The sequence below is a fragment of the Molothrus aeneus genome, chromosome 6, assembly GCF_037042795.1.
Source record: "Molothrus aeneus isolate 106 chromosome 6, BPBGC_Maene_1.0, whole genome shotgun sequence".
Classification (NCBI taxonomy): Eukaryota; Metazoa; Chordata; class Aves; order Passeriformes; family Icteridae; genus Molothrus; species Molothrus aeneus.
Window position 1 is genome coordinate 54600488 of NC_089651.1, and position 19896 is coordinate 54620383.

General features: G+C 44.6%; 1 protein-coding gene across 3 annotated transcripts in view; it reads left to right on the plus strand.

Annotated features, from left to right (window-relative positions):
- The window catches only part of CEP170B (centrosomal protein 170B), a 58274-nt gene that overhangs the window by 27379 nt on the left and 10999 nt on the right, over positions 1–19896 (plus strand). For 2 of the 3 annotated variants that reach the window (XM_066551288.1, XM_066551289.1), the window contains exons 7-14: positions 1603–1704; positions 2262–2738; positions 5991–6736; positions 8757–8942; positions 9133–9241; positions 10705–12480; positions 15701–15950; positions 18167–18326. In XM_066551288.1, coding sequence (XP_066407385.1) covers positions 1603–1704; positions 2262–2738; positions 5991–6736; positions 8757–8942; positions 9133–9241; positions 10705–12480; positions 15701–15950; positions 18167–18326 — 3806 coding nt within the window. Of the gene's footprint in view, positions 1–1602; positions 1705–2261; positions 2739–4979; positions 5043–5990; positions 6737–8756; positions 8943–9132; positions 9242–10704; positions 12481–15700; positions 15951–18166; positions 18327–19896 lie in introns of all 3 variants that reach the window. The other variant, XM_066551287.1, reaches the window with a different exon arrangement.

Sequence of the window (19896 nt, forward strand, 5' to 3'; positions counted from 1 at the left end):
CAATTTATCATGGTGAGAAATGCTTCCTCCTTTGAACTTTCAAAGGCCGCCCACATAATAGGAGCATGGTTTATCTTCCATGCACTCTAGGCAGGGAGGAGAGCAATACTTTCAGCCTCTTTTGATCCTCAGTGAAAAGGGAGACTGTGTGGTTATCTTTGAAACACGAAGAAGATCTCTAGAAAAGGGCCTGTAGGCTGCATCTTTAAAGCAAAATTTTTCCTGTGGACTGTCAGTGTATGAGCTTATATATCTGGAATGATCCTAGACCAAAATATCTGAAGTGGCCACTGGGCCTGTGTAGCTTTAGAAACAACAGCATAAAATCAGGCTGCTTTTTAAATTTGAGTTATTTAATTCCCCTTCCTCTCCTGACTTCCCTTATGCAAACAACTGCTTTCTGTCATGTCCCTACTAAAGCAGGGAATGCAAAATTGCAGGGCTGTTTGAGAGCTGCTTTGCACAGAGCAGTGTGTGGCTTGAAAACCACAAGCTGAGCAGCAGCTGGCAGTAGAAGCCCAGCTATGGCCCTGGAGCTGGAGCCAGGGTTTCAAGACGTGGCTGGCTACAGCTGCTATGAGCAGAGGCAGAAACAGCCTAACAAAGCTGGATCTTAACCTCAGCCCCTGACCTATCCTGGTGTTTCTATCACCTGTAGATGAAAGAACAAAAGCAACTTTATTTGCTTCTCTTGAACTATGAAAAAACTGTAATATTAACTGTACCACAGGCAAATTGGGTGTATTCTTTTCGTTTGTTGCATAAACAGCAGCAGCCCAAGGCACTGCCATAACACAGCCTTGTTTTGTGGGATACAAAACGAGGAGCAGTGGATCAGCTCCACTGAGTGGGTGCCAGTTGTTGCAGTGAAGTCCTGATCCTGCAGTGAGTGCTTATTGAACAGAGAAATAATGCAAGCCTGGCTCTTCTAGAGGGAAATTCTCCATGAGAAAAACCTCTGTATTACAATGACTATACAACTCATTTGGTTTACTATAAATAAGCTTTAGAGCAAGAGTTTACTGCTTCTTTATGAAAGTGTTAGGAGATGGTTTTACTATTTTTCATAAGTTTGTAATGCTTCAAGAATTTCCTGTTGTGGAATATGTGTCACTTACAGTGGGAGTGGTAAATAGTGCAAAAAATCTCTTGCCTGGACACATCCAAGGATATGGTGGGACAAAAAAGGGTAGAGCTAAAGTCTTCCCAATTAAGGTGAGGAAAAAAGATTTTCACCTGAATTTCAGGAGAGTTGAAGACAGTTTTGTGGTTAGTGTTTTGTAGTCTGTCCTGCCAAAAATTTTCTACTTTTTGTGTATAGTAAGGCAAGAAAGGGACAAAAGCCAGTATCTGGGAAACACAGATGTGAAAGACATTGAAAGGAGGTGAAGTTAGTATCTTGCAATAGAATGTAAAAAGGAAAAAAGGGCGAAACAAAGAGAAGCCTGAACATATTATTATATATAATTTGCTGTTGTTATAGCTGTGGTGTAGCAGGTTCATGGTCTCATCTGGCCCTGCTGTTTTCCCCCTCTTGCTGTGCAATTGAACCTGGGAAATTAGTATTTTCTGTGTTAAAATATTTGCTTATCCTCTTCCTAGAAACAAATACTTACCGCACCCCTCTCTATGGGCAGCCCTCCTGGTGGGGGGAAGATGATGCAAATAACAAGGAGGAGAGAAGGCAAGAGGAACATTACTCAGGTAATGGAGAGCGAGGTGTGGTGGGAGAAGATACAGGACACAAAATTTTGGCACACTTTTGATATTTACTGTTTGAAGCCATCCTGTTTCAAGACTTGTAATTACTACTTCTTTTTTTGTCCTTGTATTTGCACGCTCCTGTGTTGTGTGTAGGTTGCTGCTGCTGAAACTGGAATAAGAGGGAGTTAAAATGTGTTCCCTAAAACATTTGACCATTAGAAACAGTAGTTGTGGAGTAAATCACTAAGTTTGTTTTAGAGTTAGTTGTGTACCTGTATCTGTTTCTCACCTCATCATCCTTGGGAGCCATTTGGTCTTAACACTCCTGTTGAATCTGTGTGTATGGAAGAGGCATCTTGTTTTCACTTATGCAGCAAACCTGATGTTTCCATCAAGCATGTGCTCTACTGCACAAAAAAGTGTTCTAGTTCAATGCACACACAGTGTATCTGTTCTCTAGCACGGTTGTGATTAGTAGCCCTTCCAAGAAGTTGAAATAAGTTAATTAAGTAGTACTGAAAAAATGTTATTTTATCCTTTTTTTTCCACTTTTGCAGAGAGATCAAAAGAGATAACCCAACATGAAGAGGAACTGAATGGGAATATTTCTACCTATAGAGATGCTCAAGAACAATCTGTGTTTGCCTTCCGGAGAGAGCCAAGTTATTTTGAGATTCCAACTAAGGAATTTCAGCAGCCATCAAAATCTCCAGAAACACAGGTTCATGAGATCCCAACAAAAGATGTTGATGCTGTGGTAGCCCCTGTGGTACAGAGTCATGCCTCTTTCACCATTGAATTTGATGATGGTACCCCTGGTAAAATAAAGATAAAAGACCATGTAACAAAATTTTCACTCAGACAGAGAAGACCCTACAGTAAGGAACCAGCTCCTACAGAAGTGATGTCGGCAGAGAGCAAAGTGGCTGACTGGCTTGTCCAGAATGACCCAAGCCTGATGAGAAGGCAGTCTGCAGGAGATGATGTTTACAGTACCAAGAGTGACCTGCCAGTTCATGTAAGGACGCTCAAAGGTGAGTGAATGTCTTGTCATGTGGACATAGCTTTCTGTTGGCCATGCAAAATGCAGCCTTTCATAATAAAATATGAAAACCCTTCTCCTATCAAGGAGAACTGGACTTAATTATCTCTGCTCCAAATTTGCAAGATGAAGAATATTACTTCAATGACTGTTGATATTTTGAATGCATCCAGCATGCTCTTCACCTGGCCCTGAAGTCATGTGTGATGTTGGCTTGGGGACACTAATGTGACTCCTCTGCATCTATAATGACAGCTCAGTAGTAATTGGTTGAAAATAAGATTTTGGTTTTTAAATGTCTAAAATAATTTCCATATGGTCAGGCAGGCTGATAAACACAGATATTTCAATGAATTTGGTTCTTTTGGCTTCTAGCTGATGGAATGGCTTTTCTTTTTACTTGTAATCCATAGGAGTGAGTCTAAGCATGATCATCCTGCTGCCTTAAGTGTGATCATCTGGTAATGGCCAGAGCCAGTTGGTTGGATGACAGAAAGTGCTGACAGAAACAGTACTGGCAGAGTTGAGATACACATGATCCCTAGTAGAGGAAATTGTTGTGCTTGTAGGAAAAGGTTTCTTCTAACCCAAAGCTTTTCTGAAATCCTGCTCTGTTCAAGAACATCACATTTAGTGAACCTCTGTCTTGTTAAGTGTGTCACTTGTGAGGAATTCTTGGGGGATTTTCAAAGATCTGAAGTGGAATTTGGAGCTCAGTTTTTAGAGCAGCTTGTGGGACTTACATGATTCTGATGCAACTTGGAATATGTTCTGCAAGATTTATGGTTGCTTAGGTGTTTCTCTTGGGCCATCCTCTGAACAGCTTGGAGGAGACCAGTGGTTCCTGCATTCTCACTGCCTTGCCTCTGGAAGAGCTATTGTTTTGAACTGCAGCTTGAGCTGATGAAGTCAAATTGAAGGTTACCAGACCTATCTGTGCTTGAGGTCCTACTTAAATAAAAGCTGTACCTTGTTTTCTCTTAAGGAATATTTGCTTTGACCTTCTTGAAAAAAAAACCCGAAAACTCATCGTAATATGAAGAGTTTTATGTATTACACCTCCAAATTGCTGGTTTTGGTACATATTTTTGGGAACCCTGTAGGATCATAAAGGTCTTCTATTCAGCTATAGGGTTTCACATGGTATGGAAATTGAACTACTTTGTTGGCCATTGCTTGGTTCTAGTTCTGCCCAATAAGGGACAGTGTTGAGGTGCCCTGTTTCATTATTTAGGATCTTATTTTCAGTGTACTGTGACTGTGTGATGAAAGGGTTTGTGCTGGGATTTTTTATGTTGTTGTCATACTGGATTTTGTTGACTTATTGGAGAGCATTGTCAAGGATAGAAATGTGCTTCAGTGGTTTTGCTCTTTCCTCTTGGAGAAAACTAGAGAGCTGGCAGCTGTTGCTGTTGTGATGCACAGGAGCACTAGGGACTGACTGCATTTGCCTATCTACAGTCCATAAGGCATGGAAAGAAGCTGAGGTTATTCAGGGTGCAATTTGCATATCAAGAAATCAACACTGGACATTTGATTAAAACATGGAGTGTTGATGGACTGAGGAGTTGACGCTCCTCTGCTTTGGCAGGTGTCATTTATCTACGATAGCTGTGCAACGTGTTCTTCTGGCAGGGCTGATGTTGAAGATGTCTTGGAGGCTGCTGCTGGCTGCCTACCAGGTTTGGGTCTCCAGGATCAGAAATGCCCTCCATCTGGGGCTATCTAAGTAACATTTGTTCATTTCCAGCAACAGTGTGGTGAATGTAAAGTCCAGTATCAAGACTACAGGGTGTTCAGGTCTTAGCAGCTTGAGAGGATGTGCATGATGTTCTGCTGGGGCATCTGTGAGCATGGTGCATGTTTTCCTTGTGTCCTCACTGTTTTGCATCCATCAGAGCTCTTAGTCAAGACCTTTAATTTAAGAACTTTCCCTTCCAAGGGTGAAGCTTATCAGCCCTCAGGGCACAATGCAAAGTTTGCTGGCTTTCTTCATCAGTGTATTAGCAAACTCTTCATAGAATTGACTCCTGGGTTGAATGGACCTTACATTAAATTCTAATCTTTTGCAGTTAACTTGTTGTAATAAATGGTCTTCACCCATGAGTCTGGAGAACTTGCCAAGTTGGTTTGAGCAGTTTTCCTTCAAACACGTGGTGTTTTAGCCAGTATATCTTGCTACATATTACAGTCTAGAGCGCAGAGACCTCTTTCCCCGTTCTCCCGATGACAGGTTCCTGGTCGTTGACTGAATCGTGTTGTGTGCCTTCACACCTGTTTGCTTCTCCAAAAAAAGGTTTGTTTTTTGTTTTACTTTTAACTTTTTCTTTTAATTTTGACTTTTTGTTTTACTTGAACTTACTTTCTGAGAGTCCTGAGCTAAGGTGCTGAGAGGCAGGCAGTCACTGGTATGTAGAGACAGTTGTAAAGATGGTTGTTGCTAACATAAATGAAAATAATTATAAACTTAGTTTAAGCTTAGTGAACTCTTAAGTAATGATTTAACCTTTGCTTGGCTGGTGATCGGATGGTGTAACTCATGGGGGCGTCATGGTGTGATTCTTAAATCTCCAGGAAGAGTAAAGAATCTTGCAAATCCACTTTTCTGTTAGCCTCTGTTTTATCTCCCCTTGTGGAGGAGGGTGACATGGGTGCTCAGAGATGCATGTACTTGTAATGCAGTGATCTGTCTGGTCTTTCATCATGGGGATTTGGTTTCATGGTGTGCAGTGTGAGGGTTTTATTTCCTGATTATGCGGAGATATTTCTGCTCTGTAAAAGAGAAAACCCAGTGAGGTGGTCTTGGACTACAGTAATTGGATAGAATGGCAGAATAATCTCTTCATTTTTATTTGAATTGAAAAAGTAAAGAAACAAAACATTAGGTATGTAAACCAATCACCACCAGAATCAGAAAAATCAGAAATCCATGAGGTTGAAAGTACTTCTTGAATTCTTTTTAAATAAGAATAAAAATAAGGTTAAAAGTACTTCTTGAATTCTTTTTAAATAAATCATTAACTTGGCAGCCAACCAGTGGTGAAAAGTGGGGTCAGGAGAGAGCTGCTTTCTCTTTATTTCTTGTGATGGGGTGTAATCACTGTACCACACAGATGACTTTGGAGTTTTTTAATCTTACAGAATGCTTTTCTTGTAACTGAAATGATAAATTTCATCTGGGAGGTAATGACAGGCCCACAACATCTGAGAGTACAAAGGTCAAATATTCATACCTTGTTTCCAGGCAACAGGCACGAGGACGGGACGCAGAGTGACACCGAAGATCCCAAGGCGGAGAAGGAGACGCCGACGGCGGGCGGGGAACGTCCCACAGAGCAGACGAGGCTGCAGCGCCAGATGAGGCGCGACCCCCATGAGATGCTGCACAACAAGCAGGCCTTCGTCATCGAGTTCTTCGAGGACACGCCGCGCAAGAAGCGGTCCCAGTCCTTCACGCACAGCGCTCACTCATCCCAGAGCGACACGGATCCGGGGATGAAGAGCAAGGTGGAAAAGCGCAAGAACGCATTGCCAGCGGAGAAGCCGGGAAATTCGGTGCCACCGTCCCACCTCACAGCCCAGACGGGCAAAGCCAGCAACAGCTCCTGCGGGACCCAAAGAACAAGCTCCTTCAAGAGGGACAAGACGGAGGATCGGATCAACTCTTCGTCCTCCTCTGCTCCCAGAGCAAAAAGTTATGGGAGCGTTGGGAGGAAGTCGAAAATGGCTCAGGATTTTATGGCTGAGTACTTGCGTGAGACTGCTCAGTCTGGGAAGCCAAGCGCTGAGAAAGCAGCCCCTGTGCCCGTAGCTCCACGCGTGGTTATATCCTCGGAACCAGAGCCTGCCTCTGCTCCACCTCCAGAGGTGAAGTCTGCCCAGGGCAGGAGGAATGATGAGGAAGACAGTGTAAGTGAGACGGGCACGTACACCATTGAGACGGAGTCGCAGGACAAAGAGGTGGAGGAAGCGCGAAAAATGATAGATCAGGTAAATGCTGCTTTTCTGTGCTTGGCCAATGAGCTGCGGGCTGAAGGCTTGGAGGGCTTAAATTAACTGTTGCCACGAAGGGATGCAATTGGGTGCAGCAGAGCATTATAGTTAGGGGTGGAAAATCGTCCTGAGTGACGTGTGCTAAGGATAGGCCCCAACAAACTGTGACACTTGTCTTTAAAAAATCCCATCAAAACAACAAAATTACAAACAAACAAAAAACCACAGAGTAAAAGAAGGCAAAACATGCTCACGGCAAAGAGCTGCTTGCTTAAAAAATGGAATTTGGAAGCAAAAGGGAAAGAGTGGGTTTGCCATCTGTTTAGAGGAAAGGCAACACCTGAATAAAGATCAGGCTGATCCTGCTGACAGCTGTGGCTGGGAGCAGCTCTGCTCTCTAGGACTGCTCCCAAGCCTCTGCCTTGGCATTGCATCACCTCCTGCCCACTGTTATAAAGATGGGAGCTGCAGTCCTTACTGATGCATCATCCCATGGTAGGCCACAGGAAATGCCAAGGGCTGGTGCTTACAAGCCTTAGTGGCAGATGTTTCTGTATTTGGCTGTGCCTGATTAGAAAGGCAGTGCTTGCTGTCAGGGCAAGCGGCAGCTGGCTGAGATAGCAAAGGGTGTGATCTAGGGCAGAGGCAATCCCAGATGGATCTGTACTTGTTTGGATTTTGCAGTGTGAATGATTGCATAAAAAATAAACTCCAGAGATGAGGAAGGCTTAAGAAGAACCCACCCAACTAACCAACCGCAGGGCAAATGAAAGTTTGGCTGATTTTCAGGTTTAACTCTCATCTGCGGTCTATTATGAAAACAAAACTGGCAAGTTGTTATGAAGATTTAGTGAAATGTAGTCAGGAGGATGGCAAGGTTTAAAGGAAGCCTTAATTGAGCCTGGCTTTAGAGCTTTGTATACACTGTTTATGAGCCTGGATCTAGCTTCTCTCTTTTGTTTTTGATTACATTTGTTCCTTCCATCTTGTTTGAAATGTGATTGGAAGCTTTCAGGGCACGGCATTTAGGTCACAGCAAGGTCCTAGTCTTGACAATAGATGACTAATTGTTCTGGTGGGGAAATATGAGGGAAAATGCCACAAAAATACAAATATTTCTGGGGAATAGTCTTGGCAGCCATGTGACTCTGGCAGACAAACTGGCCACCTTCTGGTCCTGACTGTGCCATAGACTTGGTGCAGTGCAGACCTGCCACTTGCGAAACAGCTGGTAACTGAACCTCAGTGCTTCTGTCCAGGAAAAAAGAAAATGAATTCTGGACTTACTTATGTTCTAAGGTGTTTCTGTTCTTTATTCCTCCACCATTGCAAGCACATTTTTTTCAGAGCAGTGAGAGTGGAGATCTTTATGGCCGTCTCTGCACAGCCAAGGCACCCTCTGTGGTGTATCTTCCTCTGAACTTCTTGCAGTCAAGTGAGAGGAACAAGTCCTTCTGAGGCATGAGTCTTCATCACTCCCCATAGAAGGCCTGTTTATCTTCAGGGGGAATCTGTGCAATGAGCTCAAACACTCACCCATCTCAGAGGTGCATCCTGTCCCAGTTCCTTGTGGCAGTGCAGGGCTGCTTTGCTCAGCCCACTCACAGCCACAGTCTATGAAAGGCACTGGGGACGGAGCTGTCCCATTTTCTCTGTCTAAATCTTCATGAATGAGCTGGTAAATAGCTTTCCCAACACTCATCCTAAATTTCTCTGGGCTGAAAAGGGACTCCTTTTCAGTGGAAGTTACTGCTGTTGAAGGCAACAGCCCTAAATAATGAGGGAGAGAGGAAAGGTGGGTGTGCGTGGAATTCTGTGATTATGTATATTTAAAGCTGCTACTGTGGAGTACAGAAGAAAATCATTTACATGGTTTGCATGGAAGCATTGGCAAGTGTTTCTGGCCCCTTGGGATCATAGTTTGTGTGTGACTAATGTTTCACAGATTTTCATAGATTTTGGCTAATGTTTTTCTGTTTCCTTGCATTTTAATATTCCCATGCAAATATCTTTTCAGGTTTTTGGTGTTCTTGAATCACCTGAATTTTCCAGAATCTCTTCAACCTTTAGACCAGTAATTAAAGGTGAAAGAGATGACTCCGGTTCTCAGCATCTAATCAGTGAAAACGGCACTAGTCAGAAGTCACCCTTGCTCCAGGCTTTTTCCTCAAAAGCTGTGAATGGGTCTCAGGCTGAAGCACAGGTATGAGCAGTCCAGGTGGATTTCCTGGGATGTTGGAGGTGTAGATGGGTTTTCTGTCTGGATGTAAATGTGATGTGTAGCTTGATTTCTATTTTAAACAGACTGAGTGATGTCAGTGAGAGAGGAGAGATTTTGTGGCTAGGATTTTGTGTCCAAACCCTCTTTCTGACCTCATCTTCCCCACTTGTAGATGTCTGCAGCATCTCAAGGGAGTCAGAAGTGGGTGTCAAGGTGGGCGAGCCTTGCGGACAGTTACTCTGACTCTGGATCTGTCTCTGGGCAGGGTGATGGAAGTGCAGGTAAGTCTCTTCCAGCACTGTGGTTTGAGGGTATCTGAATCTAAACAAGGATGTTAGGAAAAGCAGAAATTAAGGGCACCTCTGCATCTGGCTGTAGCTTTGTTATCTGTTTTAGCTGCAGTAGTTGGAGATGGGAAGCACAGAGTGAGTAGTTCCCAGTGGACTGAAGATAGAGAGAGCCTCTGGTTTGCATTTTGGAGTTATTCAAGAGGTTCTTAAATGTTAGGTTTGACATGACTAAATGGAACCTGGGCAGGAGAAAGCTTGTAAGGGCTTTGGGTGTTAACCAGCCCCAAGCTGTGATTCCTTAGACTGCCTTATGATGCCAGATGAGAAGAACCCTTTGCACGTAGCCTTGGAGTTAGTTCCTGACCTGCATGTTTTTTTGTGTGCTTCTCCTGTGTCTGGTTGTGCTGAGAATTTAGGCTGTTCTGGAATTTGCTGTTCTGGAATTTGGCTGTTTTAAAGGGTGTGGAGATCAGCATAGGAAACTAGATATGGTGGGGGAGAAATGATGGGAGTCTGATATCCCTCAATTTCCTAACTTGGAAAACACCTTATGGACTCTGTGGTCCTCTTGGTGTGTGAGAAAAGGAGAAGAGCACTTTGTTGGCTTTTGCAAATGTTTTCAACTTTTTTTTGGTTGGGATTACTTGTCATACCTTCTTGCCATCTACAGCTGTAGACAGATCCACTAAAGATTAGAAGGAATCTTTGTATCAGAGATCACTGCTACTGTTTTCACACCATGCAGGAGACCTAACTCCTGGAGTGCTTGTAACATTACCATAGCCAAATAACCAGTTATCCTGGTACTTAAAGGTGTTATCAGATAGGGAGGCTTGGCCAGAAGCATGGGAGAAATAGGAACACTCTTTCAATGGAGTGTTAGTGTTCCTGCTGATAAGCCCACACATGCTGGGGCAGCGAGCTCTAATTCACAGCCTCTTAATTATTACAGGGTCTTTCTCCTGGGACTTTGCTCTGGGACATGAGTGTAGGAGAACTTGTACTGTGAAAAACACAATCTATTTAGTCAAATGGGCAATGTTGTTTAGAATGGCACTTAAAACACTGCATCACTGATGTCTGATGGCTTTTCATCTCATTCCTGTGGCCTGATTGATGCTAGATGTCAGCAATGTCATTATACTCCATAGTGCTTGTACTGAGAGGTATATTAGGGGAGAATGAATCTGACTTCCTACCTCGAGAAGGGAAGGTGTTGGGCAGTGTGATTCAGCAAAGGAATTAAGTTTAATGTCTGTATTGATAAACTCGAGGGACCAGGCACCAACCAGGCCCTGCTGATGTTCATATTACATAAAACCTTAGTTATAAGCACATCTTGTGAGTGCTTTTGTGGACTTGCACTTTGCAGGATCAAGCTCTTCCTAAACAAATAAATAAATAAATGGCCCAATTCTACAGTAATTGATTCTTTTCCTCTTAACTCTCTTCAGAAAGTGGGGTACCCCCAAAACCTGGGGAACCAGAAAACTCTGTGCCCTCGAGAACAAGGCGCCTTCTTCCCCAGCTCCCTCCAAGTGATAAATCAGACAGCCCCACTCCCACAGTCCTGGTGTGCCAGGAGTCCTATTCGGAGGTTACCAAGAGAACCATCGTGAAGGACCACTGCGTGGAAGCCTATGGCGATTCCAGCAGCCACCTCTTCATCCAGGAAGACCTGGATCCGGATAGCCTCAGCGATGCCAGCAGATCTGATGATGGCTTCAGCACAGAAAAAGGCAAGAAATATAAAGAGAACAGCAAAATGCTAGAGCAGATGAGGGAAGACAACAGATCAGAGAACCGGCAGCCAGGAGCCACCCGGATCTCTCACGTGAGAGCTGTGAGTGAGCCAGTTTCTACTTCATTCTACATTGGTGATGACAGCAATGATGCAGAGGTTCCCTCCAAGCTCTCTATGAGTATATCCCATGCTCGAGCAGACAAGGACAGCAAGGATCCGGAGTTTTCCTTCAAGTGTGCTGGCACACCAGTTTCTGGAAAGCCACCGGTCAAAGATGTCAGTGCTTATATAAACACGGCTGGAAAAGTTGTCATTTCCCTTCATCAGAGTCTTCCTCAAGATCAAGAAAATATGTCAGGAAAGGAAACGGCATCTTTTGTTAGACAGGAAAGTTTTACCAAAGATAAATCAAGCAGTGGTGTTCCTCAGAATAAACTCCCACATATTTCAAGTCACCCTCTGCTTAAAGATTTAGAGACTGTTCGATCAACTCGTATGGACTTTAGTCAGGACACTCATCTTCTGCTTAAGGACACTGAAACTGCCTTGGCAGCGCTGGAAGCCAAATTGCTTGGTCAAAGCCAACAGCTGGAGCCGTCGGAAACTGCTGGTCAGCTGGAGGACTCCTTGTCAGGGGACTCAGATGTAGACACGGCCAGCACAGTCAGCTTGGTGAGCGGCAAAAACGTCCCAGCAAGTGCCCCGAAACGCAAAGCAGTTGTGAGCTTGCAGAAGGAGAAATCTTCCTCCACGCCATCCATCCAGGACCAGTGTGGGCAGCCCAGCGCTCGGGACAGGCTGACGGAGAAGCAGAAAACACAAGCACCAGAGGCACCCAACCGAGCAGAGGCCGCCAAACGCTTCCAGATGAAGCGGAGCGCTGGGACTCGAGGGTCACTTGACTTCACAGATGATGAGAGAAGTTCAAACTCACCCTACCTGCCAGTCCCAGATGCAGTTGTGTCTGACCATGAGCACTCAGTAACCCGGCCTGTGCCCAGGAGGAAACCTTTCACTCAGCCCACCAAGGAGGACCAGAGCAAAACAACCTCAAACGTGCAGAAAATCCAGCAGGTTCTCACCCGGTCCAACAGTTTATCCACCCCACGGCCCACAAGGGCCTCAAAGCTGCGCCGCGCCCGGCTGGGAGATGCTTCGGACAACGAATGCGTGGATGCTGACAAAGCAGCCTCCAACTCGGATGCCGCTGCTCAGGGCACCAAGCAGCCCACGGAGACGAAGAAGCTGTCCCGGCTGGACATCCTGGCCATGCCCAGGAAACGGGCAGGATCATTTACAGTGCCCAGTGACTCGGAGACGGCGCAGGCGAGGACGGGGTTTTCGGGCCGCAGCGCCGACTCCTATCGCAAGACAGGCGTGTCAGAGGTGAGAGCTGCAGCCAGGAAGACGGCAGCTGCTGCCTCTGCCAAGCAGCCTTTCAGCAGGACTCGTTCAAGCAGTGTCAAGTATTCCTCCTCATCATCCTGTAAGTGCTCCTGCTTTATGTTTCTCCCCTCTTCCCCTGTTTCTGACCTACAGGCTGCACGTGGTTGCCAAGGATTAGTATCACAGTAGTAGAGATGCTGCCTTGGTGAGTACAAAAGTCCGCATTCATGAGCAGCACAGATGTTGAGACTTCATGTGGATTTGGAGACAGCAGAGCACTCTCATACTCAGTGAGATGGTATTGTGGTTATGTCTGTGAGGGTACTCCAAATAGCTACTCCAGTGGTTTGGTTTTTGAACAACCAGTTGCCATTTGACAGTTTGCCATATTATAGAATTTAATGCCTTTCTAGTGCTACAAAAAATTCTGATCTGTTTTACTTGTACAATTCAAAGTTATCTCCCAGAGAGCTTATAATGATGTTGGTGACAGCTGATGTCCAAGGTGGCAGGTTTGAAGGCCTCTGAAACTGAAGAACAAAAAATATATGTCCATGTGTTGTGAAAGCTGTTCCCTTGTTGTTCCTGAAAATATAAATACAGAGCTAGACACTGCACATTGATTACCCCAAGAGATTGACACTTCTGTGTATTTTCACTGACTTTTGCCACAGCTAAAGCAGGTTCACAGTTGGGGTTCCCATGAGGCAGAGGTGTGGGGACTACATTTCCCTGCAGTTGAGCACTCAATAGACCCTTGAAATATCAGCATTTGTCGTATTGAAATCAGCCTTCAATTAAGAGGTGGGGACAATTCAGATGACAACCTTGGGATGGTAATTGGTAATGGGAGATTGTTCCTGAAACCTTTGGTCTAAGTTCAAGTCAATGCCTGTAGCCCTTGACCTGCCACAGATGTGGCAAAGCAGATGTGTTTGCTTAGGATTTTAGGAATGATTGGCAGCCAAAGGGACGGGAAGACCCCCTTTGGCTGGACTTCTCAGTCCTCTTGAGAAGAATGCTATTTTCAGCAGTTTCATGATTTTATAAGGGGTCTTGGAGTTCTGAATGTGTCCTTTCATATATTTTCATACAGCTGAGTATTTATCCCTCTTGCAGTATTCATTTTTATTGCATGCTAAAAATGTTATTTGCTGCTTGTTTTGATTTGGATTGTTTTAGTACATTCAGCTTCACCTTTAATTTTAGTGATTTTTTTTCCTTACACACTTGTATATGCATGTAAATCAGAATGTGATTAAGCTAAAAGAGTATGTACAGTCTCTTCTCTTGCCTTTTTTTGAGATGATGCTATTATTAACTTCTTGTTAATGCTGATAAACAAATTTAAAGAAAGATAATGTGGTCAGTTTTCCGAACAGGAGGTGCTCTTTGCACTCCCTCTGCCTTTGGACCACAGGCTTCAAATCATTTGGAGAAAAATGATAAGTGTTGGCCAGTTCTTTATTTAAATGAATTGGTTTTTGATTTCCACACCTCTGTAGCAGCATGCTAACACCTTTCCTTGTCCATAGTTGCAGCAGATGATGCTAATCCTTCCTCTGAATTAGTCACTCCTAAAATACTAACTTCCTAATTCTTTGATAGGATTGTGAACCTTGTGCAAGCTCTAAGTACACGCTGGTGTATTTTGAGCTTCATTGTGCTTGGTGTTGTGTGATCCATGCTCCTGTACTAATGCTGTTATAGCAAATCAGCAGCTAGAACTCCCTTCCTGCAACAAGAGTGACATGTTGTGAAACTGGACTATTGCACTGTGCCATCAAGACTTTTTCTAGCAACAAAAAAAATACAACAGCCCTTGAAAGCTTTGAGTGTCAAGCCTAGGGGATAGGGAGGCAGCTGTGGCTGATTTATTCCAGGAGTTCTTAGTGTTTAGCTAACCACAGGAGTTCCCAACTCTCCCAGTGGGAGAAAGTTAATCTCACTAGTGGAGGAACAGCATGAACTGTCTGCCCATGAGACAAGAAATGCCAGTATATTGTTGGGCCATCTGAAGTAGCTTTCTGTGAAAGTCACAGATAGCATCAAAATAATCCAACTTACCAGTTCTGAGAGCTAAAGGCCTGTCTCCCATGCTCCTCTGTGTACACAATTTGTTTACTCAGGGTAATTTAAATGATACTGAGGGAGCTGATTCTGATTTCCCTTGGCATACAGAGATAGAAAATGAGTCTTAGCATTTTAAAATTGCTGTTCAGTGACAGGGTGACCTCTTGATTCTAAAACTGCATTTAAAAAAAGAGACACAACTCTATGAATTGAATATGAGCAAATTTATTTTTATTATATATATATATAAATATCCTAAGCCAAGGCATTATTGTAGCTGTGAGTGAGATAGCAATGTCTAGGAGTTCTTCTTTCACTATACAGTAATTATATATAGTTTCTACCTGCATCTTACACGCCAAATTAGTTGGTTTTGTTTGTATGGTGTATGATGCTGACTTAATTCACAGGTAGTGTTTCAGTGTTAGGATTGTCTTGGTAACACAGTGAAGTTTTTAGGTGTTGTAATTTTAAATAACTCGTCTGGTTCTGTGTTTGGTGGGTCTTCATTCTCCAGGGGTGGACAGAAGGGAATGAAGCAGTACCTGTAGAGAGTATAGTGAAGCAGCAAACATTGGGAGCCCAGTTTTCAAACAAGGACACCTTGACATTTCCCATGCAAGGAAGACCTGGCTGTCTACAGATCTGCAGAACAAGTTGGGATAAGTGAGCAGCTTCCACTTGGCTCCAGGGCTTGGAGCCAGTCCTGAGTGTGAGCACTTTCTTGTAGAGTGTCATTAATGGTGAATTGTGAGGCAGGAGGTGAACACGGGGTGTGGACTCTTGCAAATAACACCAAGCACCAGCAGTCTACTCTTCACTCAAAAACCCCTCCTTCTGCTTGTACTTGAAGCTAATTAGAAAGGTATCTGCAGGCTTGAAAATTGGGCTCTCTTCAGAAAAGGACATCTGTGGGACTATGAGGAGTCTGAAATGTGTGCTACTTATACACAGAGCTTCTGTGCATGGAAAGCAAAGTCTGTGGTAGTAATTTACTACAGTGGAGGCATTAACACAGTCATTATGATTTTCCATTGGAATTTTCCACTCCAAATTTGTACAGTGAATGGGAGCTGTAGAGGGGCTCAACTTTGAAATAAGCTCAGAGAATGTGGTATTTTAACTTAAGATCTGCACAGAAACTCTCCTTTCCTTGTGCTTTTGGGCTAGTTTTGTGTTACCTTTCAGCCTTTTGTAGTTACTCTTGACTACTGTCCTCGGTCTGAAACCAATTCATTTTTTATAAGCATCAAGGCGGAGACCACAGGGTTCAGATTACACTTCCACTTCGGAGGAGGAATATGGCTCAAATCACAGCTCCCCTAAACACAAACGCTCCCATACTTCAACAGCCACACAAACACCGAGGATACGTGGCTCTGGGCTGGGCAAGCAGAAGCACAATGGCAGAGAAACAGACGAGGATGAAGATTTTGATGACAACCCTGACCCCTACAACTTCATGGCGCAAACAGCAGAGATAGCAGAAATAGCCAGGTGAGGTGGGGATTTATCTGCTAACCCATGAGTTGAAAATGGGTTGTTTTCTCCTTAGTGTTCAAATCAAACCCAGGTGGGGGGGTAGAAGGAGAGGTTCTCTCCTGTTGTTTGTGTGCCCCACATCTCCTTTATATATGAGCATTGACTTGGAACCTTTACAGCCCGGATGTACTGTTTGTACCTTGTACCTACAAAAGGCCATGGTGCAGGGCATTGTCTCTTGGTTTGTTTCTTGTTCAAGCTGTGGGAAGTCTAATTGTTTATACCTGCATAACTCTGCTCTCTGCTGGAAGTCACAGTGTGTGTGTGTGTGTGTACGGTGTGGTTGGTGTGAACTCTCTTAATTCTCTGCAGAGGAAGTCAAATGGATTAGCAAAGACTGAATATGTAAACTGTTGAAGCTGCTTTGCCTGAAGCTGGTCAGGGAGCTGTAAGAAATAGCTGCAGGGCAGAAACCTCTTTGCTTGGCACAACTGAATCTGAACCTGTCTAGACCTTGTATATAAATGAATCGTTGCTTAGCTTGATGTCCCTGGATACGGTGCTGGCTGTGTACTGGTGGTCTGATGGTTGCCTGGAGGACTTCAGCAATAAAGCAAATAGATTCTTTTTTTAAACAGTGGCATTTGAGGTTTGTCATCTCTTATATGCAACTGTGTTATGCCAACTTTCCAGAAATACTGGTCTTCCATTGTACTGGCCATACTTGAAATACTTTTGCCTGAGGAAGCTGCCTTGTGTCTGCTTTTGGCCACATCGCCCTCGCCGCTGCCGCGCTCACCTCTACAGGGCTTTTCTTGCCTGAAAGTTGCTGTCAGGCTGTTAGAAAGTGTGTCAGCCTTCAAACCAGGCTGCTCTACCTGTGCTGCACAAAGTGTGTGTGTGTGAGAGATGCCAGCTTCCCTCCCAGCAGCATTCCCAGCACCGGAGCGCTGGGGCTCTCAGCAGCTATAAATAAAGGGTTGCGTCAGCCTCGTCTGGCGCTGCACCGTGCAGGGCTCTGTCACAGAGTCTGCCTGGTAATTGCAGCTCTGATTTCCCTTGCTGCTCCCGAATTAACTGGGAGGGGTTTAGAGGAGTCAGGGAGAGTTAAAAGGGAAAATGCCACTTGTTTACAGTAGTGAGTCACATAATGGAAGTGTTTGGTGACAGCTCTATCCAAACCAGCACAGAGAGGGGTTACCTTATGCAGGCAGCTCAGCCTACTTTTTATTAGTTCAACTGTGCATTTTCTTTCCAAGGAAATGTTTTGATGAACTGACAGTTTTATCACATTGCTTGTTTTCCTTGTGGGTGCCTTCCAACTTGGAATATTCCATAATAATGGGGTTTTTTGTTGGGTGGGGTGTTTTGGGTTTTTTTTTTTTTTTTTTTGTTGGTTGGTTTTGATTTTTTTCATTAAAAGAAGATAGTTGTTTCAAATGAATCTGACTAGCTGTAAGATTATCTTTTCTTGTGGAAGCTTTCCTTTAAAACTACCACAACAGCTATTTCAGGTCTGAAAGGGTTTTTTAAAGCTCTACTACTAACAATCCAGAGACTTAGGAACTGTTTTTGAGCTCAAGGGCAGATAGAGCAAGGTCCTGCCAACAGTGAGTGTTAACTGGACACCTGTCAAGGGGCTTGAAGTTTCAAGATTTGGTTTCTGAAAACCAGATCCCTCTAATGTATGCTATGCTTATCCTCATAATCCTTCAGCTCTTGTGAAGAATGTGGAGGCATATTGTGATTTTCAGTCTACGGACCACAAGGAAAATGCAAGGGAAATTGAGTTTTTTTTCTTTTAGTTAAAAAAAAAAAATTTTTTCCCCTGTATGTACTTTTTAATGGAAAACAAGACCTAGGAAGAAAAATTAGCTGTACTGTATTAAGAAAGCAAAGAAACAAGAGAAAGAAGTAGAGTGAATGGGTGGGGGAGCAATAGCATAATTTTTTTTATGGATTGTCTCTAATTTGTGGCAGTGTGTAGTCACTAGCATTTGCTTTATATCAATTCTCCACTTTGAAGCTGGATTCAGGAGGGAAGGGGATTTATTTTTTATGCAGCTAGAACATTCCTCAGCCAAGGCAGCCCAAAAAGCCCTGCTTGCCCTAGCCTCTGCAGAGGTTATAGTTCCCACAAACCTTTTGTGGCTTCTCTTTTTATATGTTATGAACGTGAGGCGTGCTGTATTCTGTGTCCTGATGGTTCTGCTTCGTTGCCTGTGCTTTAGGCTCAGCCAGACCTTGGTGAAGGATGTGGCCATCCTTGCTCGGGAGATTCACGACGTTGCTGGAGATGGGGACTCACAGAGTTCCTCGGGGACGGGACCCAGCCCCTGCCTCAGCTCTGTGCCCAACACTCCAGCTTCCACCATATCTGCCAGAGAAGAGGTAAGGTGGGATCACTGACATCTCTGCCCCTTGGTGCTAGTGAGTGCCTGGGGCATGGCTGGGGTGGGAGACCAGGGCAGCATCCCCAGTTGCTGCAGCACTGAAAAAAACCTTCATTCCTTGTACTCCTAAAAAGCACCACCAGAAAGACCAACTGCAGCCTATGCAGGGTGCTCTTCATTTTCTCCTCTCTGCCGCAGCCAGAATCATGTAATTTCCCAAGGCTTCTGTTTGGATGCTGGTCCCTGAAATTTGCATCTAAGGAACAGGATGGAGGGGAATGTGTTGTGCTGCTGTGCCAGGGAGCCAGAGCCTTCCTCTTTGTTTCACACAAGGCACTGACCGTGTGTGCTGGCTGCACTCTGTGTCAGCTGTGTTTTGTGCTTCTGCTGTGTCCTTTCTGCCAGGACTGTTGAAATGCTGTGCAGGTGTTGCTTGAATCCCTTCCCTCCAGCTGAGTATTGATGGAGGAGGGCAAGGACTCTGGGAGCTGGGCAGGGAGGCAGGCAGGTAGCTTGGGAAGTGCTGTCCCCCAGCTCTTCAGTGAAGCTGTGGCTTCCTCCCAAACTGTGGAGCACAGTTTGTCTGCACTAGGCTGGGAAGGAGAGAGGCAATTTCTTAATTTGTTTCACCGGTGCTGCAGCACAGGGACCAGCTCAGCTCAAATTTGGCTGCAAGGTCACCAGGAGGCTTCAGATGCTGAAGCAAAATTGCCTTTGCTACTGTTTAAATCCAAATTCTCTCCTGTGTACCACCAGTGTGGGCTTAAAAAATACACAGCTCTCTGCTGCTCAGATGGTTCCCCTGGCCCCCTGTTGTCTTTGACTGTTGTGAGAATTGCAGACCCATCCTAGGCAGGGTTCAAAGCTGAGACCAAGGCTGTTACTCTGCCAAGAGGGTCCTTGGAGGCCCTGTGATCCTGCTGTGATCGGCACTAGATCAAGCAGAAGTTTAGGGAGATACCCAGAAGATCAGGTGACTGTGGCTGTGATTGTGCTAAACTGAGATCAGCTGCAGCCTGCTCAGGGAGGGGTTTGTCCTGGGGCCTTTTGGAGCCAAAGTGCACAAATGTTTCACAATAACTGCAGGCTCTGAGATAAAGTGTTTTATTGCTTTGTTTCCTTGCAAGTGCCACGCCTGCCAAGCTGCCTTTTGTATTATTCTTTTCAAGCAGTAATGGTGACATACCTACTGTACTTCTGACTTGCAAATGAAACATTTTACTGGGCTCCCACTTGCTTACAGAAAAGTAGGGAAGGAAGAGCAGCATCCCTGCTTTTTTTTGGAGTGCCACTGAAGGGTTCAACCATAACTCAGTTCATATAGAGGGATGTTCCCAGCTGCTAGTGGAGGACACCTGGAAAACAGTGTTTCTGCTCTGTGCAAAATGACAGGCTCCAAAGTGTGGTGATGAATAGCAGAATCACAAACCCAGGATTGCTCACACCTGGATGAGGGTTTCTCTGTGGTTTTGCAGTGCTGCTGTGTGGGACATGCCAGTCAGTCCCTCACAACAGTCAGGAGAGTAAATTCAGGATTGTCACACTGTAGGGAGTCCTCCTGGCAGTGC